Source organism: Coenobita brevimanus, chromosome 24 (assembly GCF_032717465.1).
Source record: "Coenobita brevimanus isolate Jiangsu-jjx chromosome 24, ASM3271746v2, whole genome shotgun sequence".
Lineage (NCBI taxonomy): Eukaryota > Metazoa > Arthropoda > Malacostraca > Decapoda > Coenobitidae > Coenobita > Coenobita brevimanus.
In genome coordinates this window covers 14,303,686-14,326,959 of record NC_136977.1, presented here as the reverse complement: position 1 = coordinate 14,326,959, position 23,274 = coordinate 14,303,686, and the positions used below count along the sequence as shown (strand labels likewise).

Below are 23,274 nucleotides of genomic sequence, written 5' to 3'. Positions count from 1 at the left end.
CTTTGGTGAAGACTACTCTCTGGGTTTGGTTCAGGTTGGCATGATGGATGACCACCACTTCTTTGGAAGCTAAACCTTTGATGGCATGGAGGGTAACACTTTCATTGGCTTCCTTGGTTTCACCAAGGGGATCCATCTGCCTGGAGACAACCTTTGTGGATGATGCACAAGCCTTGACCAAGTCATGGTTTGACTTTAAACACACTTTGGTCTCTAAGAGAAGTACCTTCAGCCAGCTTCAAGACAAGGAATTTCTCATAGGCATCTGGCACAAAGACTCCAGGAATTGTCTCAATGGTAGGATTGAAAGTTTTCTTAGAGGGCTTGGTGCCTCTCCCTGGAGAACTCCTCTTACCCCTATTTCAGGGAGCATGATATGGTTGAAATGGTACTACTGTATGCTTGTTGCATTGGTGGGAATATCCTGCAAGCTCTTGTAACCCCTAAAAAAGATCCAGTAGCTCCTGGGATGGGAAAAAGTCATTTGAGGATCTAGTAGACTTACAGGATTCATCAACAGGAGACTTAAGATCCCTGGAGTGCCTGGGGTTGACAGGAGGAGGACTGTAGCCAGTAGATGACTTGTGGGCCTGGCCACACAGCATATGAGGATCAATGTTGGGGGATGATTTAGCCATATAGGTAATAACCAGAAAATCCCAGGGGTAGAGTATGCTGTAAGTGAGTAACCACCACACAGCTCCAGACCAACAGAGTACCAGGCTGTGTGGTGCCTACTCGACCCAGTCCAAAAATGACCAGCCAACTGACTTGGTCAGGCCTCACCAAGCGGCCTGTTTACCTGACCACGCAACCAAAGAGGCATGTTGCTAGTCACAGGATGCATCATGTGGCATTGCACAACCACCAGGCAACCTGTATCTTTAGCATCATGAGATGCCATGCATGGCAAACACATGGGGAGGGGGAGGAGGCAACATACTTGCCCAAATATGACCTGGACAGAGGGACATCATCAGCACCAGCTGGCCTCCTTACCTGGTGACGAGGGAGTATTTGGTCCTTGTGATTGATGGATGTCAATCCAAGTGAAGCACCCAGGCAACCAAAATATGGGACCCCACTGACCATGTTTCAAGCCCCACCACCACTGCAAGGTAGCTCTCCTTTGGTAGGATGATAAAAGACCAGATTGCCAGTGCACAGTTTGCCATCACAGATTAAATGCTGTGCCAGGCCTTTCAGAATACAGTACTTATGTGTCAGCTCTCTTGAACAGTCACCTCACATTAGAGACTGCCAATCTAGATGCTTCTCCCCTCAGATGGATGATGGAGCAGGGTGGGATCAGTACACCCTATGAACGGTGGTATTGGCAGTGAGAAAAAGTACTCTAGAAATTCAGTGTGGGGTAGAAAAAGGGTTGGGTGAGATGAGAGATGAAAGGAGTGGGTAGGATCAGCTAGAAGGATGGTGGATGATTGGACTGTTGTTGTTGTCATTCGTGTGGTGGTGGTGGCAGTAACAGGGCATCATTTTTTTCTCTCTCTCTCTCTCTCTCTCTCTTCCAAAATTCTCTCTTTCTATACAGGGGACCAGGCTGTATGCAAAGCCCAGATGAGTTGGTGGCACAGTCTACTTGTGAAGTATATAGTGGGGAACCGATGCATCACAGGGATGTGATTTAACAGCCAGAAGGATGTGTTGTTCTTGATGTGTAGGTAACTCACTGGTTTTCAAGGAGTGAGTGATTACATTTATCATGTCAACCAGGTCTTAACTGGTGGTGCATCAGATCAGGAGGTCTTCATTTTTGTCTACTCAAAGGGATTTGAGCTGGGAGACATGCAGTGGGCAGGGGTGGGATGATTGTGGATTGGTAGTGTTAGACATTAGCAGGTTCTTGCTGGTAGGAAGATGTTGGTGAAAGTGACAGCAGTGACAATAAATGGTTCTTGTTGTTTATGGTCCAGCAGTTTTTTTTGGTGGTTATTTGTTGTTCTTAGCTAGTCATGTAGCAGAAGCTGGTGCTGGTGAAGCTGGTGAAGTGGGTGGAGGTGGCAGTAATGGAGAGGCAGGATGGTTTTCAATGTCAGTTCTGATGGTCAGGGTGGAACTGATGTTGTCTTTGCAGGAAAGGCAGGTATTTAGTCTACCTTGATACCTAGGTGGCCTTGAGGTTAGCAGAAGTGTGGCTAGCTATCACAAGTCTAAAGATCTGAAGGCAGAGAGAGAGAGAGAGAGAGAGAGTATCCCAGTGGGCCCACATTTATGCAGAATTCCACTTGCACCTCCACTGCTGGACTGGAGAGAGAGAGAGAGAGAAAGAAAGAGAGAGAGAAAGGATACCCCAGTGGGCCCACATTTACACAGAATTCCGCTTCCACCTCCACTGCTGGACTGAGAGAGAGAGAGAGGCAATTTGTTCCTCTGTCAAAGGCTGCCTGGTCACACTGAGTTATAGCAACTGCAGATTGTATGCAGGCAAAGGTCTGGGTTCGTTGGAGGCACTGTCAGACTGAACAAAGATGTTGAGTGGGGTTGGCAGGACTGAAGAACTGGTGAGAGTAGGTGCTTCAGGTTCTTTTCCCCCTTGACTGTATACTTCTCCTCCTCTTCCTCAACTCATGACTTGCCAACCTTCCTGAGGTTTGGAGTCTTGACTTCAGAACAGTGAGCAGAGATGTCCTGCTGTGTGTCATCTGTCATTATAAATCTATAACCCACCATCCAGCTGAATCAGCTAAAATTCCCTGAGAAGTTGGTGGGTGGGGAAGAGGTCTAGGGGAAACCATAGTTTCTGAGTCGCTGTGGTAGCATTCATAAATGAACGGGTTGGCATGGTGCAGAGGAGACTGGGTGGTCTGCTTCTCAGAAGACTAGAGATGTTGACCACATGGTGGCTGCAGCAGAAGCAACTGCCTTGTTACAGTCACACCCTGGTATGTGATGGAACTGCATCAAGTGAAAATGGATCACATACTGAGAAATCACAAGCTGAGGGTGATTAAATGAGGGTTCAGTGAATGTAGAGGGGGCCAAGGACCACACAACCCAAAATTTCAAAAAGCATTTCTGCCACCTACCTGAAATATGTCCTAGGCTGGTCCAAGTTGCCACCAAGGGTTCCCCTTCTCAGCTGGTGGACAGCTGTAGACCTGAATGATCACTTGAGGACCTCAGGAAGAGGTAAGGAGCAATGGAAAGAGCAAAGGGGCAAGGCCTTATGGCATTTCACTATATCCAATTTCACACCAGAAAAAGGCCATGCCTTACCTTCAGTATTTAACACAAAAAGTTGTCTGTCTATAGCCAAACTCCATAATCACATAAGGGGTAGCCACAATTTGCTTCCATGTCACCATGTCCCCCGCCATTTCACTGCCCTCCCCCCACCTCACATCTCCCTCTCTCGTATACCTCTCCACTCCATCCCTCCATATCATCCTCAGTCTCCCCCTTCATCTCCCCCCTTCCATCTCACTCACATACTCTCTCCACATTTGTCTCTCGCTCTCCATCCTCTCCACAGGGTCAAACCACCTTAATGTGTTTCTCCTAATGCTTTTTATCGCTTCCTCATCACAACATTCCTTCACTTCCTCATTTGTCAGTTTGTCCCTTGATGTAACTTCACATGCTTCTCTTAAGTAACTCATTTCCACTGCTTTCACTCTTGACTTGTGTCCTTCCAACAAGATCCAAGCTTCGCTTCCATACATAATACTGTATCGTCATGCAGTGACTTTTTTACTTCCATGCTTACTTCTCTGTTTTTTATCACTACTTTAAAAAAAACTAGCAACCCTTTTTCCCTGCTGAACCCTTTATAAGCACTTCATCCTCTAAACTTCCATCCATACTCATCACTACCCAGGTACTTCAGTGCACTCACATTTTCCATTTCCTGATCATCCAACCTCACTGTGCATTCAGTGACTTCATTTCTTTTGAAAACTAAAACTTTACTCGTCCCTCCATTTACCTTTAGATTCCGTTTCTTACGCACTCTCCCAAATTCATTCACCGAACCTTGCAGATCCCCTTCATCTTCACTTAACAGTACATTATCATCTGCAAGCAACAGAACAGGATGTTTCCAAGCATTGTCCTCTCTTATTAAGGTCACTCCAACATTCACTACCCTACATTGTATATCTTTTACAACCCCATCCATATACAGATTGAACAGCCATGGAGACATGACATATCCCTGTTTCAGTCTAATATTCAGATAGAAAAATTCACTCTGCTAACCATCCACATGCATTGCTGCCTTGGTGCCCTCATACAAACTCTTCAGGGTATTCAACAGCTTCCCATTTACTCTATATATTCTTAATGTTTTCCACATTCCTTGTCAATCCATTCCATCATATGTTTTCTCCAAATCCACGAAGGCTGCATATTTCTTTTCCTTCTGTAGAAATTTGTCAACTGAAGACCTTAGGGTGGAGATCTGATCCACACAACCTCATCCCATCCTAAAACCTTCCTGTTCTTCTCCAACTAATTCCCCAGTTATTTCCCTAGCTCTGTCATTAAGTATCCTACCGTATACTTTTCCTAGTACATTAAGAAGACAAGTACCCCACCACATACTTCTTTTTCCCCATTGCCTTTGTACAGAGGTACATTTATACCTGACTCCCAATCCTCTGAGACTGCCTACTTCCCAGGCCAGTCTACTCATCTTCCATATCCATTCTACCACCATTGTTCCCCCATGCTTCAGCAATTCACCACACACTTCATGAATTCCTGGGTCTTTCCCCATTTAGACTTTCTTCATTGCTTCCACTACTTCCATCTTACTGATCTCTTCCTGCCTTCTCATCTCCCTGTCTCCCAGCCATTTCCCAGCCACTTATACATGCATTACTTTCATTCTTATTTGTTAACAATTCCTTGAAATGTTCTCTCCATCTGCTCACTTTTTCCCCCTTCTCCACTATCAATCTACCATTATCTTTTACTCCTCAGCTACTTTATCACCCTGTGTAACTCTCTTTACCTCCTCCCAGAACATTTTCTTATATTCCCTCCACTTTATACTTAAAATCCTTTCAAATTCCTCATCTACTGTCTTCTTACTCTCACTTCCTAATCTTTTCATCTCACTCTTCATCTCTACATATAACTCACTATTCTGTCTCAACTTTCTCCATGATTCTGCTTCCTATCCACTTACTATATGGTTTCTTCTTTTATGCCACAGCTTGTTTCACCTCTTCATTCCATCTTGCTGTTCCTTGCACTTCCTTTAATCTTCACCCCATACACCACCTCACGTGCCGCACAGATTTCTTCAGTGACCATGCACACACCTTCCACCTCCCCCATCTGGCCCAAATCATATGTACTTACCCAGTCGCTCCTCCATTTCTTTCCTGTACTCTGCCCTTTTTTCAACTTCCTGCAACCTTCCCACCCCCTCTTTATATGGATACTTCCTCTTGCCCTTCTCTTTCTATTCATCAGTTGCATTTATACCTTGGCTTTCACCATCACCAAGTGGTGGTCAGAAAATTCACTCATCCACCTCTATGCTCTCATGTAGTACCTACCTTCTCATTCTCTCATCCACACATACATAATCAGTCATTGCCTTCTGTTCATTCAGTTCACCATTCACCCTTCTCATCGCTCGCCACGTATACCAGTAGATTGTTTTGTGCCTAAAGAAGGTACTAGCTTTCACCAACCCCATCTCTGCATAAATGTCCACTAGAGCACTACCATTCTCATCCACTTCTGCAGGCACACCCCGCTCACCAACTGGTCCATCCATTTTCACATTCCCTACCTTTCCGTTCATATCTCCAATCAGTAACACTCTCTCCTTGCAAACCTCTCAATGCATGCCTCTACATTTGCCCAGAACTCTTCTTTTACCCTGCTCACACGGTCTTTCGTAGGTACATATACACACACTATTGCCCATGCTTGTATTCCTACTTTCAGTCTTACCCAAATAATCCTTGAACCAATTGACCCATACTCTCCTATATTCTCCTTCCATCTCATGCACACAACAATATATACACTCTCCATTGCCCTCTTATTCTCACCTATTTCTGCACATATTCCCAACTTACTTCCCCTCTGTCACACTCTCACCTATCCATTTAGTCTCTAGTCAGTCCACATATGTCCACTTTTGTACCCTGAAGCACCTGGACAATCACTGTCTCTTTCACCTCATCGTTCTCACGCATCACATTCCACATTGAAATCTGCACCGTGTCGTTTGCATGGTCCTTGCTCTTCACCTTTTAGTCAGTCCTGGTCTGTGGCATTTTGTTTGTCTATTTAGTTAGTTATTTTCTGGGGAGGAGCACTGACCCTCTGCCAACCCACTTGTTGACACATAGGAAACACATATTGGTTGGTTATAAGGTTATCACCTAGCATATTAAATGATGTCCTGGCTCACCAGAAATCATTTGGCCTGTCACTTAGTGTAGAGTCCCCTGGAGTAGAGTATCACTACACTCAGTGAGTGGATGATGAGTGTCTCCACTCCACTTCAAAATCGCACACTGAACTATTACCTGCACACTTGCACTGTTATTTGGGGATAGTGATGGTGATTTGATGGCCTTACACATGTCAGACTTATGTCTTCAGTAACACGGGGAATGCATGGGTGAGGATAGCTGTGGGACACTTCAGCAAGTGGACAAGAGTGACACGATGGCATGAAGCATGAACTGTGCACAGAGGCCTCAGATTGGAATTCTGTGCTTATAAATACTGCACAGCCATCTTGACTCAAATGTCTTACTGTCAGTTTGTGGGAACGACACCACATTTGCATAGGATTGTCGTATGCAGTCACCACAATTATTGAATAAGTGAATTCTACAGTCATTAACCATAAACTTGGGTATAATTAATTTTTTATTGTTCTGTCATTTGACAGCATGCTCATCCATCACATACCGGGCATGATGTACAGTATATCAGTGCTACCATGTGAAGGCATCCCTTTTTAGCACCTGATGGTTTTTTCTTTTTTCTTCCTTTTTTTAAGAGACAATGAATGGAGGAAGGAAAAACAAAGGAAATAAAAAACAAGTCCATGTGCCTAAAGGCATCCTTCATTCATAAAATATTTATAACAACTGGATTTAAATAATCCATCCATCCATCCATCATCCAATTCTACGTTGCCTCATGAGGAGCGTAGATGCCCGGGGCTAGGCAATTTGGTCCTGACATTTAAGATGAGAGTGACCAGCCTCACTCATCCCTGAGTGGCGTTATATAAGCAATAACCCCAACCATCCCTTGGATATAAACCTTCACTGGCTCAATCCGATTGGAGTGCTGTAATTACCCACTAAACCACCAGGCGCCATAATTTGGTTTTATGGTTACCACCCAGCATAGTAAATGGTTTCCTGGTGTACAGGAAACCATTCGGCTTGTCACTCAGTGTAGAGTCACCCATAGGCAGAAGGAAGAGGAAAGAATGAAGGAAAGACAAAAGAGAGAGTGTAAAGTCACCCTTAGGCAGAAGGACGAGGAAAGTATGAAGTAAAGAAAGACAGAAGAGGAAGGAAGGAATGGAGAGAGGAGAAAAAAAGTGGATTAATTGTTTGTGGGAAGCAGCTCCCAGGAAGTGAATTCCAGAGAGTAGTAGTTCTGGGGATAACTGAGTTTTGATAAGCAGAGGTTCTGCTTTGCAGGGGAGAGAGTGTAAGTTCATGGGCGCTCCCAACTGCCCGAGTATTTCAGGAGAAAATGTGAAGGGGAGGTGCAATTGAAGCAAGTTTGTCAGAGCACTTACGGTAAAAATATCAGTAAAGCAATGCTAAATATGCAACATCTCTACGTGCTGATAATGGAGGAAGGTCCTGCGTAATGGCAGGGTTATTGATTAATCTTATGGCATTATTATGAATTTTGTCCAACTGCTTCAGTGCAACCACTTCACAGTGGTGAACAGTATTCGATCGGAGAACGCACATGAGTTTTGTATATTGTGACCAACTGCTCGTCAGTGACGAATTCATGAACTCTGTACAGAAGTCCCAATTTTTTTTAAGCATTTTTAGCAAGCGATTTAACATAAGCTGTCCAGCTTAGGTTGGTGTTTAGTGTGACACCTAGGATATCAATTGTAGTGGATATGGGAATATTGACATCATTTAAAAATATGTGGGAGACTGAGGGATTCTTTCAATTGGAGAAATCATTGTACAGTATGTACCCGCAGTACGCGAGTATATGGGCGGCAAAGGATGCCGCGTACTAGGAATTCGCGTTTTCTGAATACATAAACTTACGGGAAAAAATACATATGGGCAGCACCCCCCGTCATGGGCAACCCTTGAGACTCCTTTCAGGCCTAAGTATTGTACTGTACAGGGAAACTATCTAAGACATATTACCTAAGATAAAATAAACCAACAAGATTATGGCTTTACTAAGTCAACAAGGATATGGTTTAACTAAACCGACAAGAATATGGCTGCTTACCTTAACCCAAGAAGACAACAGGCGAATTGTCTCCTGCACCACTTAGTTTTGGGACAGTTCAGCATCAAGTTAATTCGCCGTCACAACAATAACAAGACAATTCACTGTCATTAATGAAGACAACTATGGGTGACGCTACAATAATTCAAAGGTGACTACAGCGAGGAAGAAACAAGTTAATTAAACCACCAGTGATGGAGAGTGGAGACTTGTCTATGAGCCATTTCCTGGGGAGGATCAAGAGGATGATACAGTGTCTGAGGTGTCAGAAATAGACTTTGAAGGGTTTATGAACGAAGTGAGTGCATTAGCTAGTGAAAGTGTTGAAAGTGCTGGTGACGAGAGTGGTGAGGAAGGTGGTGTGTCGAGTGGTGCAGGAGAGAATTCGCCATCAATTCGCCATCACACAATTCCCCGTCAAAACACGGACGATTCCCCTTTAGGACAGTTCGCACCCTGGACCATTCCCCATTATTCCATAAATACAGTTTACTTATTATTAAATAATCAATACTTTCATAACCATCAAAGTCTATGTTCAATAGCATAGGTTTTGGATATTAATTATTAGTTGCACCTTAAGTCATATGACTAAAGGTGCAACTAGTAAATAATATCCAAAGCCTATGCTATTAACATTGACTTTTATGGATCCCCCTGAAATATAGTTATTAAAGTATTGATTAATTAATAATAAGTATACTGATGGGGAATCGTCTATGTTTTGACAGGGAATTGTCTGACAGCGAATTGTCTTGGAACCCTAGCATACAACTCCTGCACCACTTGACACACCACCTTCCTCACCACTCTAGTCACCAGTACTTTCGACACTTTCACTAGCTAATGCACTCACTTTGTTCATAAACCCTTCAAAGTCTGTTTCTGACACCTCAGACACTGTATCATCCTCTTGATCCTCCCCAGGAAATGGTTCATAGACAAGTACCCACTCACCATCACTGGTGGTTGGTGCTTCTTGGGGTGGCAGTGTCGCGTGCTCAGGGTAACCCTGGATTTGGGCCACTCCTCGCTGCCCGTCTCGTTTACAACGAGTTCAGTTCGCATACTAATAAAAAATACATGAAAAAAAAAAAAAAAAAAAAAGGTCCTCGCGCACGATGAGGATCATGTACTCTGAACTCGCGCACTGTGGGTTCCTACTGTAATTAGTTTTCTGAGCGTTAAATGAAACCATATTTGTTTGTCTCCATTGATTAATTTTAGAAAGGTCCTGGTTCAGAGAAATTGCTGTGTTTATTTGAGAATTCATAAGATCAGATTATGTAAAGGAGGTACTAAATGTGAAAGAACTATGCAGTGTCAAGCCATCAGCATAAGAGTGTATTGGGTTGTGAGTGACAGATAGGTCATTTATACGAATGAGAAAGAGGGTTGTGGCCAAAACTGATCCCTGAGGTACACCAGCATTTATGGAATGACACTGGGAATAAATTCCATCTACCATGACCTGTATTTTTCTGTTATGAAGGGAAGAGGAAATTAAAGGAACCGGTGGTGCAAGGCCATAGTGTGACATCTTAGACAATATGGCCTGGTGCCATACTTTGTCAAATGCTTTTGAAATATCAAGTACTGTTGTGTGTGTTTCACCATGTTGTTCTATTGTTTTGTTAATCTGATGGGTAAGAAGTCAAAGAATGTCTACAGTTGAACATTTTGGTCTAAGTCCATACTGCTGATCATTGATTAATTTAATGATTTCTAAGTGCTTGACTATGTGTTTGTTTTTTAGTGTCTCAAAAAATTTACTGAGAATGGAAGTTATAGCAGTTGGTTTGTAGTTTGATGGAGCAGAAGTGGCCCCCTTTTTAGGATCAGGAAGGATATTTGCTACTTTCAAAGAGGCTGGAAAACTTGAAGTACAGATGCATAAGAGGAAAATTTTGCCAGTATGGGAGCTAACACTGGGGAGCAATTTTTAAGTACTGTTGAAGGAATTTCATCCAGACCAGTAGCTTTGTCTACTGAGAGATTCTGTAATACAGCTTGTATGCATCTTGTGTGAATCTTGAAAAGGGGTATTTGAGGGAATCAGAATCAAGTGCAGGAATATTGTGATCTTCTGTAATTAGGGTTGAGTTTGTTGAAAAAACATCAACAAGAAGGTTGGCATTTCCGTGGGTCACTTACTAGATTTCCACTGGGGGACTGTAATGGTGGAATGGAAGAGATGGTAGTGAAGTTAGATTTGAATGAATTAAGGGTAGACCAGAATATTTTGTTATCATTTGGGTTGTTTAGTAGTTTGTTAGCTTGTCTATGAAAAAAGTTTGATTAAGAATGATTGATAATAGTTTTGGCATAGTTTCTGATATTTCTATAATAGTTAAAGGCTTCCTTAGTTTTGGTCTATAAGTGTTGTAGGCTATTGTTTTACATTCTGTTACTCTAGCACAATTGTGGTCAAACCATTTAGATGAATATAAGAGAGTATGGAACAGTGGGTGCAAGGATTGTATGGTTGAGGATGAAAGTAGATATACAAGCGTGGGCGATTGTATGTGCGTATGCGCAAACAGAGGACCGAGTAGCAAGAGTGAAACATGAGTTTTGGGCAAGTGTAGAGACATGTATGGACAAGATTGAGAGGAGCGAGAGATTGTTTTTGATTGGAGTCACGAATGGCAAAGTGGGGAATGTACGAGTGGATGGAGTGTTTTTTTTTTTTTATGTGAGGAAGGAACCCAAGGCCGCGAGCCTGCAAAATTGTTCCTTCCAAGAGAAAAACAAAATACAAGAGAAAGCCAAATTCAAGATCAGATCATTTCGAGATGCCTGGACACACTGCGTTTGAAAGACTGGAGATCATAGGAAGCTGGAAATACAGACAGAGGGAAACAGTTCCAGAGTTGACCTGTTGCATAAATGAAGGACTAGGAGTAATGGTTAACTCTTGCTTTAGAGAGTTGGACAGAAAAGGGATGAGAGTTTGCTGCTAGACGGGTGCTACGTGCTCGTCGTTGAGGTGGAGGAATGCATGCAGACAATTCAGAGGAGCAGTGACCATTGAAGCAGCAATAGAAAAGAGATAAAGATGCAACAGTGCAGCAAAAAGACAGAGGTTGAAGGGAGTCAGTAAGAGGAGGAGAGTTAATGAGATGAAAAGCCTTTGACTCCACCCTATTGAGAAGACCTGTATGTGGGGAGCCACCCCACACATGAGAGTTGTACTTCACACAGGGGCAGATTATACCCCTGTTTAGAGTCAACAATTGTGCAGGGGTAAAGAAGGAATGGAGTCGGCTTAGCACACCTAATCTCTTGGAAGCAGATTTTACAAGAGATGTAATATGATCTGTCCAGGATAAGTCTCGAGTAAATGAAACCCCAAGCATGTTCAAGGATGATGCAGGATTAAGCTGAATATTATTAAACATTAGTGGGTATATCCGTGGAAGATTTTGTCGGGTTGATAGGTGTAAGAACTGAGTCTTTGATGCATTAAAAACAACCAGATTATTTTTACCCCAGTCAGAGATACAAGCCACGTCAGACATTAGGTGTTTCATAGCCTCATCCCTTGTCTGCTGAAGTATCGGCTGAGATGGACGTTGCGGGAACCGAATGGAAAGATGAAGGGTGGAGTCATCAGCGTATGAGTGGATAGGGTTAGATGTACAGTGGAAGGTCATTGACGAATAAAAGGAAGAGTGTCGGTGATAGGAGAGAGCCCTGAGGAACACCACTGGTAATAGATCTGGGAGAAGAACGATGGCCGTCTACAACAGCGACTATAGAACGACCAGAAAGAAAGCTAGAGATGAAGGCACAGATAGAAGGATAGAAACCGTAAGAGGGCAGTTTGGAAATTAAAGATTTGTGCCAGACTCAATCGAAAGCCTGTGAGATGTCAAGTGCAATGGCAAAGCTTTTGCCCAAGTCCCAAAAGGAGGATGACCAGGAGTCTGAAATGTTGGTGAGAAGATCGGCAATGGAGCCTCCCTTACGGAACCCATACTGACGATCAGAAAGAACTTTGTGATAGGAAAGATGCTTTAAAATTTTTCTGTTAAGAAGTAACTCGAAAACTTTTGAGATACAGGATGTTAAAGTTAGAGGGTTGGGATTGGTCACCCTTCTTTGGGACTGGCTGAATGAGAGCAAACGTCCAACAAGAAGGAAAGGTACAAGTTGATGGACAAAGGCGGAAGAGTTTGCCTAGGCAGGGTGTAAGCACAGAAGCACAGTTCTTGAGAACAACAGGAAGGACTCCATCAGGCCCATATGCCTTATTAGTATTGAGGCCTGTGATGGCAGAAAATACATCAGCTGAAGAAATTTTAATGACAGCCATGAGGAAGTCAGTGGGGTAAGTGATGGAGGAACAGCACCAGAATCGTCTAAGGTGGAATTGGAGGAGAAAGTCTGAGCGAAGAGATCTGCTTTATCAGTAGAAGAAATAGCTACAGAGCCATCAGAGTAGAAAAGAGGAGGGAAGGATGATGAGGTAAAGTTGTTAGAAAGGCTTTTGGGAAGGTGTCAGAAGGAGTGGGAAGAATTCGAGTTGGAGAGTTGAGAGCATTTAGTACGGATTAAATTATTTTTAGTAGAGCGAAGAACAGGCTTAGCACGATTCCGGGCAGAAACGTATAAAAGATGTGTTTCAGGGGTGGGTTGGCTCCAGTACCTTTTATAGACCCTCTTCTTGTTTTGGACAGCAATAGAACAAGCGTAATTAAACCAAGGCTTTCTTGCATTAGTCAAAGGATATGAGAAAGGAATGTATGCTTCCATGCCCGAGAGGATAACCTACGTAATGCGCAAGGCACACTCAGATGGCTCCTAGCCATGGAAGCAATAAGCATTCCAGGGAAAATCAAAGAAGTACTGCCTGAGGGCCTCCCAACCCTCAGCTCCAAAGTGCCACAGACGACTCTTCTTTGGAGGGTCCACAGGCTGTACCAGAGCAATAGGACAGGTTAATGGCATTTCTAGAAAATCTTTTCTATAAAATCTCTCTGTCTATCTATTGTGAGATGCCTTAATCCTGTACAGGGTGGCCACAAACAAATCGCCTCCATGTCACCCTGTCCCCCACCATTTCACTGCCCTGTTTCCAGCTCACAGCCCTGTCTCATATACCTCTCCACTTCATCCCTTCATCTCATCCTTGGCCTCACCCTCCCTCTCCACCTCTCCATCTCACTTACACACACTCTCCTCATCAGTCTCTCACTCTCTGTCCTCTCCACATGGCCAGACCACCTCAGTGTGTTTCTCCTAATGGGTCCTATCACATCCACATCCACACCAGAACGCACCTTCACTTCTTCGTTTGTCAGTCTCCCCATGTGACTCCACATGCTCCTGTCAAATAACTCATTTCCACTGCCCTCACTCTTGACTAGTATTCCTCCAACAAGGTCCAAGCTTCATTTTCATATGTTAAAGTTGGTATCACAGTACTTTCATGCAGTAACTTTTTCACTTCCATGCTCACTTCCCTGTTTCTTAACACTGTTTAGAAGGACCAGCAACCCTTCTTCCTTGCTGTACCCTTTCAAGCACTTCACCTTCCAAACATTTATCCTTACTCATCATACAACCCAAGTACTTAAATGCACTCACATTTTCCATTTCTTCCTCATCCAACCTCACTGCACATTCACTGACTTCTTTTCTAAGTTATAGACTTCTGTTGAAGACTTACTCTTCCCTACATTCACCTTTAGATTCCGTTTCTTACACACTTTCCCAAACTCATCCACCTAGCCTTGCAGCTCCCCTTCATCTTCACTTAACAACACAGTATCATCTGCAAACAACAGTACAGGGAGTTTCCAAACAATGCCCTCTCTCATTCGGGCCACTCCGCCATCCACTTCCCTACTTTGTGTTTCTTTTATAACCCCACCCATATACAGATTGAACACTAGACATTAGCAAAGCTTTTGATGCCATCCCCCATCACAACCTCACAAACAAAATATTCAACACAAACATGCACAATAACACAAAAAGATGGCTGGCAAATTATTTAGCATGCAGATGTGCACATGTAATATTTACCAGTCAGTCATTGAACATCAGAAACTTCACAGACGGCGTCCCTCAAGGATCTGTTTTGTCCTCTTCTCTCTTTAACCTATACATGTACGACATACCCATACCCCACACACCACAGATACACATAGCTTCCTATGCGGATGACATAACACTAACATGTACACACCTAAATGCAAACACAGCCGCACACATCCTCCAACCTTACCTCAACACATTACATGAATGGTTCACCACAAACAGGCTCAAAGTAGACCCAGCCAAATCTACAGTGACCCTTCTCACAAACTGGACAGCAGAACAAAGTCACATTCCACACTTCACCATAAATAACACTCCCCCCCCCTCCCCACACACACACACACACAAAATAATTGGTGTAACATACACCATTTAAACAACGCATCACAAACATTAACCCCTACACCCAGTGGCGTACCTGAGGGGAGGCAGGGGGGGGGCTGTTTGAAACTGCACCCCAGGCCCCCAGTTGAGGGGGGCCCCCAAAAGCCTTAAAATTCATAAGCTTTTGTGTTATATATATATATACATACTGTATATATATATATATAACCCAACAATCCCGGCTGAGATATTAGAAAAGTTTTTAGAATCAGGGGTGCTAGGTTCTTTGTGGGGCCTTCCCTCCTGGAGGGGGGGCCCCACAATGAACCTAGCCCCCCAGGCCCTAAAAACTCTCTATATATCCCTGCCTACACCGCGGGGTTGTTTTTGCGCTCCTTGCGCGTCTCTAGAGGATATTCGTGCTCTGACTGCCTTTTTAAAAACATTTGCCAGAAATCAGTTATTAGTCCTAGAATATTAAAATTATTTATGCTTATGGCACCTACCTTCAGCTTTCCCCTGGGATGTTTGTTGAGCCTTTGTCATCTACCTTAGGACTTGTGGAGACTTCTGAAGTTGGGTAATGAAGTCTCCACTTTACACTTCCCGATACCCCGTAATATGGTTACCACTGCCTGATATTATAACTACAAACACTATTCTATGAATTTCAAGTAGTTTGGAATCCATATTAAAAAAAAAAAACACTGTGAAAGCAATGTAAATTACGAGTGCATATGAGCTTTCCTCCCGTGCTGGTTCCCCGATGGTATTCTGAAGTGGAGCTGTCATTTGTTATTTATAAACACACTGACACTTTATATTCCTAGTACTTTATTACACTTATTCATATATACAATCTTTATCTATAAGTTTCTTTCAGTACTAGTACTTTATTTTCACTCCAGGCATTCACTTTCTCGTCCTGTATACTAGCATAGAGAGCAAATCTGTCACTTTCACTTTCATTACTCCCAGTATTCATACATGCTAGAGTGAAACTTTCACTTTCATAACTCCTAGTATATACAGTAGTGCACCAACTTTCGCTACAGCAGGATTCGCGGAATCCACTTTCGCGGCATGCACCAAATATTCCCTAACTTCCACTTTCGCTTAAAAAAATTGATTTTCGCGCACAAATTTTGGGTTTGGGACAATATTTTGAACTTTGAATTTCCTGCACCGCCCGCCCGCAACCCACCGCCATCTTGAATGACGTCATGTCAACACTCTGTCCACCCATTCCCGCCATTGTGTACGAGCATTGGATTCTCACGGTTCAATGGCCTCTACTATACCTGGTAGTGTGGGGAAAGGGCCTGGTGGTGTGGGGGGAGAGCCTGGTGGTGTGGAGGGAGGGCCGGGAGGCAGTGGTGGTGATAAAAAGTGGCCGGGACATTCAAAGTCGGGAGGAAAGGCCAAGGCTAAAAGAGAGTATCGTGTTGGAGTGAAGAAACGGCAGTACAGTATAATAATGAAATGAAAAGGAAGATAGTTGAGCACATGGACAAGGGCGCAAAAAACAGTGAAATCTGCCGTATATTTATCATCCCAGAATCGACAGTGCGTAGTATAAGGAAACAGCATGGTGGTAGCGAGGCAGCAAGAGGTGGCGCCAATACCTCTGACGTGGCTAAATAAGCCCGCCACGCGCCTCGGATACTTACCCCCAACATCCATTAAACACTTCAACCTGGTCTCTGTGGTATGTTTCTCCTCATATAATGTGTACTGTACAGTTTTTATTGTTTGTATCTCACAGTGCAATGTACAATAGTGATTTGATGTATTGTATTGCAAGTGAAAATGAAAATCTGATGTTACTTTAGGATAACCGGGAACCAATTAGCCTTTTTGCCATAAAGACAATGCCCCAATTTTCGCTAATTCCACTTTCGCGCATTATTTTTGGACCCAATTAGGCGCGAAAATTGGTGCCCCACTGTATACTCGTATTCTTATATTACTACTTATTTACATTTCTATTTACATTCTCTTTCATTTACATTATTTACATTTCTATTTTATTTACACTGTGTTATGCACTGTCACTTGCAGTAACTTATAGAACTATTTTCCACTGTTCAGTTATATTTACATTCATTGCTTTCACTTGCTGTTTGCACATTATTTACACATTATTTACATTTCCACTTGCACTGTTTTAGTCACCAGAAAGATCGTAGTCACTGTCCATCATTATCATTGATAAATTAGCCTGTTCACATTCCACAGCAATCACTTAGCCCTTTACCCCTTTCCACATGAGGTTTAGTAGGGGTAGAGGTCACAGGGGCCTTTGCATGGGGCTAAAAAGCGGCGGAATTGGACAGGCGCGAATCCGACGTGGTTTCACCTTGAAAGACGACAGTAAACTGAATGCTGTTGCCTAGGGGCAGTCAAGGGCTGCCAGTGTCAGCGTGGTGACAGCTGCTAATATATACGCTATGAAATGATTGGCAGGAAATCTAGACAATACATAATAATTTGGGTAGTTCCAGGTGAATGTAAATATCACTTAGGCTTCTCCCTTCCTTTCTTATATATATTTTTATTATGAGAACAGGTCATATGACATATTTCAAGGGGAAATAAACAGGGAAAATTAGTGAACGAGTGCACGTGAGGTGTTGCCAGGTGTTAATTAGCCCATCCCAGATATATGGCAGTATCAATTACCTTTTCTCTTTCTTTTATATATTATTTTGTATAAGAATAGGGCAAAGGGCACATTTCAATGGATAAAATGAGTGGAAAAATCCGTCCAGTATTTGTGTAGCACAGCGCATCTGGTCAGGTGGGAGGAGAGGGTAATGGGGGGGAGGTAAGGAGGGGGGGAGTCAAGGACAGGAGAAAAATGGCTAAACTGTCAACAGTGGATGGGAGTACAGGTGACATTAGCAGAATTGAGTATAGCTGGACACTGATAGTACTGATAGATGATACAAGCCACCACTTGAAAGCCCGGGCGAATTCAAAATAACACAGAATCACAAAAGTGACGCCCCACGGTATGATCCCTTGCTCCCGAGCATCACGAAAGTGACATCCCGCGGTTAAGGGGTTAAAGATAAATTAACACTGAGACTCAACGCCTTAAGGTCACTTGCCCACACAACATTTGGACACACCAAAGAAAACAACATCACAGTATACAAACAATATGTACATTCGTTGATGAATTATGCAAGCCCTGCCTGGGCTTCTAACCTCACAAAACACACTACAGCACCCCACAGACCATACAGAACAAGGCCCTAAAAATAATCACAGGCTGTACAGCTACTACATCCACAGACCACCTACACCAAGAAACCAAAGTCCTCAAAGTCAGAGATCATCTGGACATTGAGAGGAACACAAAATTCTGGCTGCAGCCTTCACAAACCCACACCATCCACTACACTATTTGGCAGCACATCCACACACGCCAAGGAACATAAGAACAACACCCAGCACACGATATCATACACAAATAATGTCATCTCTCCCCCCTCGCCTACCTCAAACCAGCTTCCAGAAACATATCCATACTCATATCACTCACCGCTCCATTCAGTCACTTAAAGACAACACACTGCTGCATGCTTGAGCTCCTGATATCTACCCTTCTAAATCCTATCCCTCTTGAGGACAATCCACCTGGCCGGGCTGAGATATGGGCATCATCCAGCCCTATTGAGCTATCAGAAGAGGCTTGATGACTCCATTGCTGATGCCTGTCCAGGATGCAACACAGCACCCCATACCATTAAGCACATTATGGAAGACTGCATTGCACCCAATCACCTGCGCCAACAACACAACATACACTCCTTGAGAGCTCTGCGGGAAACCGTGGTCTTGGCCATGGCCTTCCTTAGGGACTCAGGGCTGTTCGGCCAGACTGCCTAGGGAACAGTTACTACTACTGCTACTACTACTACAGATTGAACAACCATGGAGACATGACACATCCCTGTTTCAATCCAACTTTCTAATAGAAAAATTCACTGTGTTCACTACCCACACACACTGCAGCCTTAGCACCCTCATACATACTCTTCATGGCATTCATGAACTTCTCATTTACACCATATAATGTTAATACTTTCCACAGTCCTTGTCTATCCACCCTGTCATATGCTTTCTCCACATCCATGAAGGTTGCATACAACTTCTTTACCTTCTCTAGAAAGTTTTCCACTAAAGACCTAAGAATGAATATCTGATCTACACGACCTCTTCCCTTCCTAAAACCTCCCTGTTCTTCTCCAACTAATTCCTCTGTTATTTCCCTAACGCTGTCAATAGTATCCTACCATATACTTTTCCTGTTACACCAAAAGACAAATGCCCCTATGATTACCAGACAATTCTTTTTTCCTTTTTCCTTTGTACAGGGGAATAATTATGCCTGACTTTCAATCCTCTTGGACTCTACCTTACTCCCAGGTCAATCTGCACATCATCCACATCCATTCTACTACTATCTCTCCCCCATGCTTCAGCATTTCACCATACACTATATCAGTTCCTGGGGCTTTTCCCATTTTGACTTTCTTCATTGCTTGCTAACTTTCATCCTACTGATTTCTTCCTCGCTTTTCACATCCCTCCGTCTCCCAGCCACTCCCCAGCCACTTGTACTCGCACTACTTTCATTCTCTATTATCAACAATTCCTTAAAGTGTTCTCTCCATCTGCCCACTTTTTCTCCCTTCTCCATTAGTAACCTACCATTTTTATCTTTCACTCCCTGACTGACTTTATAAAATCAAGATTAAAAAAAAAAAAAAAATGACACTACTGTAGCTGAAATCTTTGTAAACAAGCAAAGTAGGATTAGCATTGAAAACAATAACCAGTGAACCAAGACTATGTCCATGAAGTCTGTCCAAAAAAGAAACCGAACTTTTAAATAGCACACCAACTAGCTGGCATAGTTTAATGGTGACGGGAGAGCTATGTAGCAGCGACTGACCTTTAGTCTAACACTAGCCACATCACGCCATGTCATTTAGTCACTGAGATACAAGCACTTGAGTGGATTTGTGTTTAGTGCACTTGGTGATTTGTTGCAAGCTGAACAATGAAGTATCTTGAAGAGCAATGTGTTTGCACAAAATTGTATCAAATTTGGAAAAACTTTTGCTAAGACTTTTCAGATGTTGCAGCAGACTTATGGAGAGGACTGTTTGAGCTGAACACAATTTCACAAATAGTTCCAGCAGTTCAAATTAAGAAGAACATCCACTGAAGACGATCCCATACTATATGTGGATGGCATTCCACATCAAGACGACAATCACACTGAGAAAGTGCATGCTGAAATCTATGAAAATTGTCACCTGAGTGTCCATAAAGTTTCCGAAGAAGTAGGCATCTGTAAAAGCTTGTACATACGATTTTAACTGAAAAACTGAAGATGCATCTTGTTGCTGCAAAATTTGTGCCACATCAGGAGACAAGTGAGCAAAAACAGAACCATGTCACAGTCAGTCAGGAGCTGTTTGATTGTTGTTGAAAACTTTCTGAAAAATGTCATAACAGATGATGAAGTGTGGGCATATGACTATGATTACAAAGCAAAAAGGCAGTCATTGCAGTGAGGAGGAGCTGTTTGATTGTTGTTGAAAACTTTCCGAAAAATGTCATAATAGGTGATGAAGTGTGGGCGTATGACTATGATGACAAAGCAAAAAGGCAGTCATTGCAGTGGGTTGGAACATTGTCACCATGACCAAAAAAAAGCAAATTGTAGCCTCAATTGTGAAGATGATGTTGAATGTCTTTTATTTTTGTTGGAAGGGCATCATTCATTATGAGTTTGTTCCACATGGTTAGACAATCAATAAAGAGTATTACTTGGGCATCCTGAACTGTTTGAGGGAGGCAGTGTGATGGATGTGGCCTGAGGAGTGGACAAATAAAACCTGGCTGCTGCACCATGACAATGCACTTGCTCATGCATTGCTCATCCATAACTTTTTGGTGAAGCATGAGAAGGCTATCATCCCCCAGCTGCCATACTCTCTGGATTTGGCTGCTGTGTACTTTCCTTTGTTCCCAGAGTTGAAATACACCCAGAGAGGTCACTGATTTCAGATGATGGAAAAGATAGAAAAAAATTTGCCAAGTGCACTAAACACATCCCTCATTCAAGTGCGTGTAACCTGTTAACTAAGTGACATGGCATGCTGTAGCTTGTGTTAACTCAGTGCATGTACCTAGTTGACTAAGTGACCTGGCATGATGTGGCTGGTGTTAGACTAAAGCTCAAAGTTCCCGTTACACAATGTTCCCATCGCAGTCATGTTATGCTGGCTAGTTGGTGTACTATTTAAAAAGTTTGGTTTGTTTTTCGACAGACCTCAAATATTAAGAGTGCAGGTGACATTTTCAGATAGCCAGTGTCTGGGTCCTTCCAGCTGTGAAGATGCTGGATAACAAAGTCAGTACCAGTATGCCACTTAGTGCTTTTCACTTGATTTTCTGACTTGGAGAGGTGTTTAGTGATGCTAGTGCATATTCCTCTGCTTGGAATTTTATTGTAACAGAAAATAAAGTTAAATCTTTGTTTCAGGTGATGGACTGAACAGTATGAGACGATCTAAAAGCCGTGCTGAAGGCCTGTCTTCTGTTTCCGACCGCTCAAAGTCAACTGTTTCACGCAATAGGAAATGAATTATGAACACTTGCAATAAACAGTAGCCTGCTACTGACAGGGTGCAAAGAAAGAAAATCCCCAGTTGGTGTATACCAAATAAACATAGTGTAGTTTATACTTATTTCCCCATGATTTGTGACTGGTATGGTCAGTAATATGTTCAGGACAAAAGCCAAGGTATGAAGACAAGTGCACAAGGCTGTGAGCAGCCTCAAACTTCCATCAAGATTCATCCCGCAAACACGTCCCTGTTATCCCTCCATTGTGAGAGCCTCGTCTATGGTAGATATAGACTGTACTTACCTTGCTTCCAGATGTAAACATGCTATGATGGACTGATTGTAACAATTATTTGTATTTTAACAAGATAAATATTTTGTATTTATTTATATAAATATTTAAACCTTTAATGTAGAAACTCTACAATACAGCTGTTAGGCCCAAAGAAAATTTAGTGTCATTCATATCACTTAAAAAAAAAAAAAATCAAAGTTTTCATGGCCAGAACAGAGGTGATGATATTTTATACTTAAAGTTATTGTGTTGTAGCAATATGCATGGTGTGTGAATGAAGAGAACAAGTATTGTTTACTTGTAAATGTTTTTACAGTAGCACTGAAACTGCTTTGTGTGTTGAGATTGTCTTGTTAAGTACATTTTGAAAGTCATGGAACACTAGATCAGGGCTGAAAATGTCACTTAACAAAATCTTACTGTCTAGCCTAGAATTCCATTTCAATGACTGAATACCTTGCAAATGAATAAAATTTTGTCAGGATCAGGACTAAACTGGTATTGTCTACAAAAATACTGGAATTGTATATATTACATTTAAGACAAGATGTTTTTTAGTCATTTTGTTGCCATAATTTTTTAGTTGTACAGTTATTTCTATGTCAGCATAATTGTGATCTTATTTATAGTAAATAGTGACATTTATAAATATATATATATATATATATATATATATACATATATACATACATACATAAATATATATATGTATAGTACTTTCTGTAATTATAGGAATGCTGTAAATGTTACTGATTTTAATACCTGTATGTATAATTACTTTCATTTTGTTGTGATATACAGGTCATGTATGCTGTATGTCTGTATACATAAATACAGTAAATGATTGCAGCATAAAATTCCTCCATATTTGAAAAAGTTAAGGCTGTAATTCTTGGATTAATTTCAGGGAACGAGTTGCACAAGTTGTGAGAATTGAAATTGGCAGAGAACCAGGTAAATATACCCCTTTTGTTTAGTGTCATTGTGGCTTGCAGTTCTTGATCTCATTTAATCAGACACTTTCAATAAACCATAGAGTATTTAACAAAACAAATTCAAATGCAAATATAGGACAACATACAGAAAAACTGTTTGAAGACAATAAATTTTATTAGCACAGAAATATATACAGTTTGATTTTACTAAGTTTATTATGTGCTTATTTATTGTAGCTAATATTATTTTGTTTACAAAAACTCATAATTGATAAAAAATCTAAACTGTAACAAACTGTCATAAATCAGATTCTATAATTCAGAATAAACATTTTTATTAATGAGTCTTCTTTTTCAAAAGTAATTTTTTCATTCATTCATTGCCAGACGCCATGTATCCTAAACGGGCTGGCCAACGGCTTAGAGTTAATTGTTTTACAGGGAGGGGCACTAATCCTCCACCAACCCCACTTGACACGTAGGGATGCCAACAGCATCTGGTGTTCCCAGGTGGTCACCCATCCAAGTACTAACCAGACCCAACGTTGCTTACCACGTTGAGTACACCACTTC

General features: G+C 42.1%; 1 protein-coding gene across 5 annotated transcripts in view; it reads left to right on the top strand.

The window, feature by feature from the left end:
- Khc-73 (Kinesin heavy chain 73) overlaps nucleotides 1-22,926 on the top strand; it is a 1,251,394-nt gene extending 1,228,468 nt beyond the window's left edge. For all 5 annotated transcript variants that reach the window (XM_080267622.1, XM_080267621.1, XM_080267623.1 and 2 more), the window contains one exon: nucleotides 21,389-22,926. In XM_080267622.1, the coding sequence (XP_080123748.1) occupies nucleotides 21,389-21,489 (101 nt within the window). In that variant the 3' untranslated portion in view covers nucleotides 21,490-22,926. The remainder of the gene's footprint in view (nucleotides 1-21,388) is intronic.
- Nucleotides 22,927-23,274: the final 348 nt, after the last annotated feature.